Genomic DNA, 7,935 nt, shown 5'->3' on the forward strand with positions numbered 1-7,935 from the left:
TGGTGAGGACCAAAGCCCGAGCCTCGACTTGCTGGGACCTCAGGCCTTCGGCCGACAGATCCTCAACACCGTCTTCCCACCATGGTACTGACCACCGACCAACATCCCAAAATACTCTGGGGAAATAAACTCTGGACTGTGGCTCGAGGATTATCTGCTTGCTTGCCAAGACGGTGGAACGGATAATGATGATTTCATTATCCACAACCTTCCATTGTTCCTAGTCGATTCGGTGTAAACGTGATTGGAACACCTTCCACCCAACGGAATCCAAAGTTGGGCGGACCTGAAAGAGATCTTCGTGGGAAACTTCTAGGGAACAAACGCGCATCCTAGGAACCCATGAGATTTCAAAAACTACCTACAGAAGACCAGAGAAACCCTTCATGGGTACATCCAGCGCTTCACTCGGTAGTGCAACGAGCTGCCCAACGTCGTCGATGCCGACGTCATAGGAGCTTTCCTGTCTGGGACCACCTATGAGTCCTTGGTCCATAAACTAGGATGAAAGGGCCCGTGAACCACCAAGGAGCTCATCGATATCACCACCAACCACGCCTCGGGCGAGGAGGTGGTCGGAGCGATCTTCGACCGCCTCAAGGGCAAGGCAAAGTGGGACGAGGACGTCGGTGAAGGTGCCCCCAACTGTCCCAGCAAGAAGAAGAACAAGCAGCTCGAAGGGCCATGCCTGAACCATGCCTTCCCCATCAAGCATCTATACTAGGACTGCGGTCTCATGAAGTGGTTTTTGTCGGGAGGCTCCAACAAGGGGGAGCATAGGGGGACCCTAAGCCAGCCGTAGACAATGCTAAGGGGAAGGACGGTGGCTTTTTGACATTGGAGGGCTGCCTCATGATCTTCGAAGGATCGGCAGCCTATGACTCCAAGCGCCGCCAGAAGCTTGCGCGTTGTGAGGTCTATACGACCGAGCCAGCTGCGCATTCCTTCCCCGAATGTTCGAAGTCCACCATAACCTTTGATCAGACCAACCATCCGGAAAGCGTCCTGCAGCCGACATGATATCCGCTCATGGTCGACCTGATCATTGGCACGAAGTGGCTCACCAAGGTACTGATGGATGGAGGCAGCGGCCTCAACATCATGTACGCTAAAACACTCGACGCCATGGGCATCGACCAAGCACACATCCAGCCAACTAGGGTGCCTTTTCATGGCATCATGCCTGGAAAGCAGGTTGTGCCACTTGGGTAGATCGATCTGCCCGTCACCTTTGGGGATCCGTCCAATTATAGGACGTAGATCCTTTACCTTTGAGGTGGTCGAGTTCCATGGAACCAACCACGCCATCCTGGGACGTCCATGCTACGTGAAGTTCATAGCCATCCCCAACTACACCTATCTGAAGCTAAAGATGTCGAGTCCATGTAGGGTCATCACCATCGGCACCTCCTTCTAGCGCACCTATGAGTGCGAGGTCGAGTGCTGTGAGCATGCCACGGTAATTGTTGCCTCCAGAGAACTCGCAGCCATCAGGAAGGAGGTCACCGAAGAAGCACCCGACCCCAAGCGATTGATCAAGTCTTTCGAACCTATATAGGGCACCAAGGACGTCCTCATAGACCCCAGCGGCTCCAAGGGCAAAGTGGTGCGCATTGGCACCACGCTTTCCTCCAAATAGGAAAGCACGCTCGTCGACTTCCTCCACGCCAACAGAGACTTCTTTGCGTGGAAACCCTTGGACATTCTAGGCATTCCGAGAGAAGTCACCGAGCATGCCTTGAAGATCAGGCTAGGCTCCAAGCCGGTGAAGCAGTGCCTACGTCGCTTCGATGAGAAGAAACATAGGGCGATTGATGAGGAGATTACGAAGCTTTTGGTGGCCAGGTTCATCAAGGAAGTATACCACCCCGAGTCGTTAGCCAATCCAGAGAAGATCTCAACCATCATGAGGATGAGCCCGATTCAGAACATAAAGAGGGTACAATGAGTTACAGTGTGCCTTGCCATGCTCAGCCGCTTTATCTCACGCCTCGACGAATGAAATCTCCACCTCTATCGGCTCCTAAAGAAGGCTAACTGTTTTGAATACACGCCCAAGGCCTAAGAGGCACTTGACATGGTCAAACAGCTTCTGACGAAGGCCCCAATCCTACCCCTCTTGACCGATGGGGATCCGCTTCTGCTCTACATCGTGGCCACCCCACAAGTGGTCAGTGTCACCCAGGTGGCAGAGGGAGAAGAAGAGGGACACGCCCTCAAAGTGCAGCATCTCATATACTACCTTAGTGAGGTCTTGTCTGATTCCATGACCCGCTACCCCCAAATCCAAAAGCTCATGTACGCCGTCCTCATCGCCAAAAGAAAGTTGCGTCACTACTTCGAGTCGCATCTAGTGATAGTCGTGACGTCCTTCCCTCTTGGCAAGGTTGTCCAAAACAGGGATGCCATGGGAAGAATCGCCAAGTGGGCACTCGAGCTGATGGGTCAAGGCATTTCATATGCCCCCTGGATGGCCATCAAGTACTAAGTGCTGGCTAATTTCGTTGTAGAGTGGACCGAGGTCCAAATGCCGCCAGCAGTCATCGACCAGGTGTACCAGACGATGTACTTTGATGTATCACTGATGAAGAAAGGCGTCGGCACGGGGCTAGTCTTTGTTTCACCCCTTGGGGTACGCATGAGGTACATGGTTCGCATCCATTTCCCCTCCAACAATGTGGCCGAATATGAGGCGCTCATCAACGGCCTGCGCATCGCCATCGAGTTGGGTATCCGATGACTTGATGTCCGGGGTGACTCCCAGCTGGTCATCGACTAAGTCATGAAGGAATCAAGCTGCCACAATGCAAAGATCGCTGCATATCACCAAGAAGTTCGCCAGCTAGAGGACAAGTTCGATAGTCTCAAGCTCAATCACATCTCAAGATGTCTCAACGAGGCGGTCGATGCGCTGGCGAAAGCAGCATCTGGCCAAGAGCCAGTGCCGACAAGCATCTTCGCCAGTGATCCGTATGAACCCTCGGTCCACTACGAAGAGCCAGAACATGCCAGTGATGGGCCACCTACCTTGGGCTCAGGGGCTAACCAGCCGTCGGCTCCATCCGACCCCGAAGTCATGGAACTTGATGAGGATCCAGTGATAGAGCCCGACCCTCTAGCCGACTGGAGGGCGCCTTACCTCGACTACCTCCTCCACGAGGCACTGCTGACAGACAAAATGGAGGCTCGACGGCTCACACATCGCGCCAAGTCCTTTGCCGTTATTGATGGCGAGCTCTACAGGTGAAGCAACACCGGGGTCCTATAGCGCTGCATCCCCATCGAACAAGGGATGCGGTTGCTGAGCTATATCCATGGTGGGGTTTGCTATCACCATGCCACGCCTAGAACCCTAGTCGAAAACACGTTCCGACAAGGCTTCTATTGGCCGACCGCGGTAGCCTATGGCAGAACCACCTAATCTAATGCCTCCTAGGAGCGCTCGTCTTCCACTAGACACTAAGCACCCATGGGGGAACACCAAATTACTCGGTTCCGTCGGGCACACCCCCAGGGAGAACCCGAAAATCTATATTTTTCCATCAGGATCACAAATAAGAGAATAAAGCTTACATCATTCTTAACCATTTCTTACATCACTTTACATGTACATCAGAGTATAATATTTATTATTATAACAACAAAATAAAATCATATTATCAGAGTTATGAATAATTTAATTGAACAGAGAAATATAAACATGTGATCAGAATTACAGTGGAAATAAATATCTATTCATGACATAATGACGCATTGATAAATGAACTATGACAATAGATTATAAAAAACTTCTGTTTATAAAAACATTTAGTGAGAGTTATAAATAAAAATTATGATTGTAGCGTAAAGTAAATCCTCTCTGAGCCCATCAGGAGGAATCCACACACAAAGGTCAGCTGTAGCCTCCACCTATCACCTACAACAGGGAGAATAAAACCCTAAGTACTCAATTGTACTCAGCAAGACTTATCCGACAGGAGGAAAGAAAAGACTCTAAGGACATGCAAGGCTATCTGGCTTGTGGGTTTATTGCATCTGCAGGAGCATTACTAAAAGTGTGTCCTTATATTCGATTTTTATTAACAGCCACATTAGTTCATTAACTAACCATTCTATGTAAGCACCTGTGCTACTTCAAGCAGGTGGTAAGCAATCAAATTTCCTTTTTCCATTCCATCTTTTATCTTTTAGTTCTTACTACGGTGCTAGGCCCAAAAACAAGCCGTATCGGATTGTCCAACGATTCGCGAATCAATGCCCCCAGCTAGGTACATCAAAAACACATGCCCCGCTTGTACCCAAGGCAGAAGCAGAACCAACCCATCACCCTCCTGTCCTGGGTGTCTAGGTCCCCGTCCAAACTGGGACTCCAAACCCCCGCCCCTAAGTTCCAGACTCAGTGCGGTGTAAGGACCTCCTAACCCAAAAACTACCAAGACAGTCGGTCCAGAAAGAGCCAGATCTATGACAAGAGAGCAACAAGTCTTCCAAGTGTCCATACCCAAGTATGTGCTCAGAATAATAAGTCTGTGACTTGCCTCGAGTCTTATGCAATGGCCAGTCCTTAACCGACACAGACAGGGAAAGCAGTGTAACCAAGCCATGCCCTGCGTCCATGATGACACAACCTCTTACACCCACCAATACCCAAATCATATCCCTGCCTGGTCACTATTTGTCCTTTCCACCATTTATATTCTCCAAGTGATAATAATATAGTAATATATTTCCTATCTCTCACGAGTGACAGGCAATCACTCGACTTCTACCGGATTCCTATAGCATAGCACTCTACACAATCCTGTCATACTAGTAAGAGTCATATGATAAGATATATATATATATGCAAGTGGGTTTCATTCAACTCCTTAAAACTTAATGCACAAATATAATTTAAACTGTAGAAAAGTAGGGGTTATGCACCGGGGCTTGCCTAGGTAAGATATATATTAAGAAGTTAGTATCTGCATTTTCAGATCATCCACCATCAACTAAATATAAAGCCCATTGCATCATCTCCTAGAGATAATACTATTACACCATCCTCGAATTCCCAATCATCCTTTAATTGATCCATTGATCCATCATCGTACCTATATAATATGCATTGATGCAAATGCATAGATGTAAATAATCAATGACAGCCGAAATGCTTAGAAACCTGATCACGCCTCACAAGCTAACGAGCTCGTTCTAACGGCGTCCTACTTAGGCTATATATCCATGTTGTCGAATCAGGCGTTACTTCCCAACCAAAGTTTTAGTTATACAACCTAAGTTATTTCTTTATTTCGTTCTATCAATTTAACCTTTATTCACAATAGGACATCATTATCTATTTAGCAAACTAATTATTCTGGAGCTACAAAAATTATAGTGAGTACCTAATATTGCTAGGAGCCTACTGTATAAATTTTAGATTCAACAATATTACCAATTTATCATAATAATTCCTACAAATTTATATTTTTACAATATTAAGTATCTTAAATTAATTATATAGCTTTCAAGAATATTATCAAACTATGTGAACAAAATATACTAACAGGTAGATCATAATTTTAGGAACTCAACAAAACTAGTTTCACAATTTTTGGATTTCTCTACTATTTTATATTGATTTTACAAGTTAACTAGAAACCTATTTTAGAAAATCATTTAGAAAAATAGGAACACCGGCGGTAACCAAATCGGCCCAGCGGCCTGTGATAACGGCGTGGCTAGCCCGGCACCGCGAGCACATGGACGGCCTTGTCGAGGCATCGAGTAGGCCGAGACCACGGGTGCGCAGGGCGCGTGGCCTAACAGGCTGGAAACGACCGGCCCCGGTGGGGGAGCCCAACCCGCGGAAGCAGGCGGGCGCGTGGCCCAGCGCGACATGACCCACCGGTGCATGCACGGCCCAGGCGGCAACGGCGATGACACTTTTGTGAAACAGTCCCTGATCTTTCGTCAATTTAACCTGCGGTACAAAAACACTATTCATGCGAGTCAGTGACTTTGCAATAAGAACCCCATATTCGTTTCTATTCACCTTTCTCTCCTTCCTTCCCTTCCCATGAGCAGAGCACAGAGTAGAGGAGGTACGAGATGAGTGGATGATAGCAGGGATGGCCACGGGGTGGTATGGCATGCTTGCGCATGGTGCTTGGTGCTCGACGAAGAGGCACGCGGGGAGCGGCACCGGCAGGACTGCTCTGGGCGAGCCTAGCACGCTCGCACGCGCAGAGGTGACGGCACGGACACTGGGGGCAGAAAGCAGACACTGGGGTACCGAGTGCGAAGGAAGAGCGTGGATGAGCCAGCTGGTGAGGCGCGGCTCCTCGACGACACGGACTTGGCCAATGGCGGGCGTGAAGGTGAGGCGGTACGGAGCTCGGCGCGAGGCGAGCATGAGCCTAGGGCGCACGGCGCGGCCGTGGTGTGAAAATAGGCTAGGCGGCGCAGACGCCAGCAGCAGGGGCGAGCAGGAGCTGGGGCAGCGACTCCAGCGCGGGCAAGGGAACTCGCGCGCGCTCACCAGCCCACACGAAAGGATCCGGGCATAGTAGGCATGGCCAAGGCACATGCTGTGGGGCAGCGGACCAGCGTGGGCCGAGAGCGCGACGTGTGCTCGTGAGGGAGACAGGGCGCGGCCATGGCGCTATGGTCCAGAGCGAGAAAGGAAAGGGCAGCGCGTACTTGGGGCAGCGGGACGAGCAGCGCACGCTCGTGAGGTGGCTTGGTGGCAGGGGTGCCGCGCGAGGCAAGCAGGGGAGGGAGCGGCACCATGGAGCAGCAGGGACGGCGCGGGAATGGTCGCTCGGCCTTCGGCTGACATGAGCGGTGGGAGGTGGTGCAGATCCCGATGGCGTAGTCCACCATCGCAACGAAGGACGGCGAGCCATTTGGGGGTGCTCGGCATTAGAGACGAGCAGGTGCAGCAGAGGGCAGCATGGTCCGTAGCGGGAAGCAGCGCCAGACCACGCGGCTCGGTGCTGGAGGCTCATGGTCAGAGCAGAGTAGTGGGTGATGCCATGGGACAATGCGAGCTTGGGAAGGGAGGGCGGCATGGTTCGCAGCGGGAAGCAGCACGGGACCATGCGGCTCAGCGCGCTCGTGAGGGGAAAGCCGGCGACATCGGCGTGCAGCGGCGCTGGTCGGGCGGCTCCAGGCGATGCGGTGTGAGGCGCGTGGCCATAGCGGGGAGCTACGGCAGTGGCGCTGGGGCACAGCCTGGCAGGTGCTGCGGCTCGGACGTGGTGCACGGCAGCGCGGGCACGGGTGCGCCGTGCGTACGGTGGCGGCGAATCGGACAGAGCAGCGCTGGGAGCGAGTGGAGACATGCGCGGACGGAGTGCGCGGCCGGGCAACGTGGGCGTGGACAAGCAGAGGAACTCGGTGCTCTCGCGCGCTGTGGCCGGGCGACGGTGGCTGGAAGGCAGGGGAAAAAGGGAGGGAAAGAGGGACTGGTCTGGCACGGCTAGCCTCATCGTTAGCGCGATGCGACTGCGGAAGGGACAACACAGCACAGGCAGAGGCAGACAACAGACAGAGAAAAGCAAGGAGACTCGTGTGGTTTGCCACCAATTTCCAGCACGCCAAAGGACACGGCGTGCGTAGGAAGGTGAGAGGACACATCGTGGGCAGGGGCAGAACCATGTGCTGAATTTCAGACGCCCAGCGCAGTGGACCAGTTCAGATGCGATTGGATGGAGGCTTGCAATGCAGAGAAATGCAGAGCCACAACGAGAACAAGACGGTGAATAATTACCATGCAACGAGTACGCTGTACGCCAAGAAAAATAAACGAAGCTGCTACGCTCTCTCTCGTCAGTTCGTGCTTATCAACATAAACCCATGAGTATATATATCGTTCTATTTATTAATGGATTTTATTCTATTTATAAAAGTTGCTTTTCATGCTTAATCAAATAGGACAAACCGTTGACTAGC

At 51.4% G+C, this 7,935-nt stretch overlaps 1 protein-coding gene across 1 annotated transcript; it reads left to right on the forward strand.

Moving 5' to 3' along the window:
• The first annotated feature begins 2,782 nt into the window (after nucleotides 1-2,782).
• LOC136454146 (uncharacterized) lies at nucleotides 2,783-3,247 on the forward strand. The gene has a single exon (XM_066454683.1). It carries the CDS (start codon nucleotides 2,783-2,785, stop codon nucleotides 3,245-3,247), a length of 465 nt encoding a protein of 154 aa, XP_066310780.1.
• Nucleotides 3,248-7,935: the final 4,688 nt, after the last annotated feature.

This window comes from Miscanthus floridulus, chromosome 5 (assembly GCF_019320115.1).
Source record: "Miscanthus floridulus cultivar M001 chromosome 5, ASM1932011v1, whole genome shotgun sequence".
Lineage (NCBI taxonomy): Eukaryota > Viridiplantae > Streptophyta > Magnoliopsida > Poales > Poaceae > Miscanthus > Miscanthus floridulus.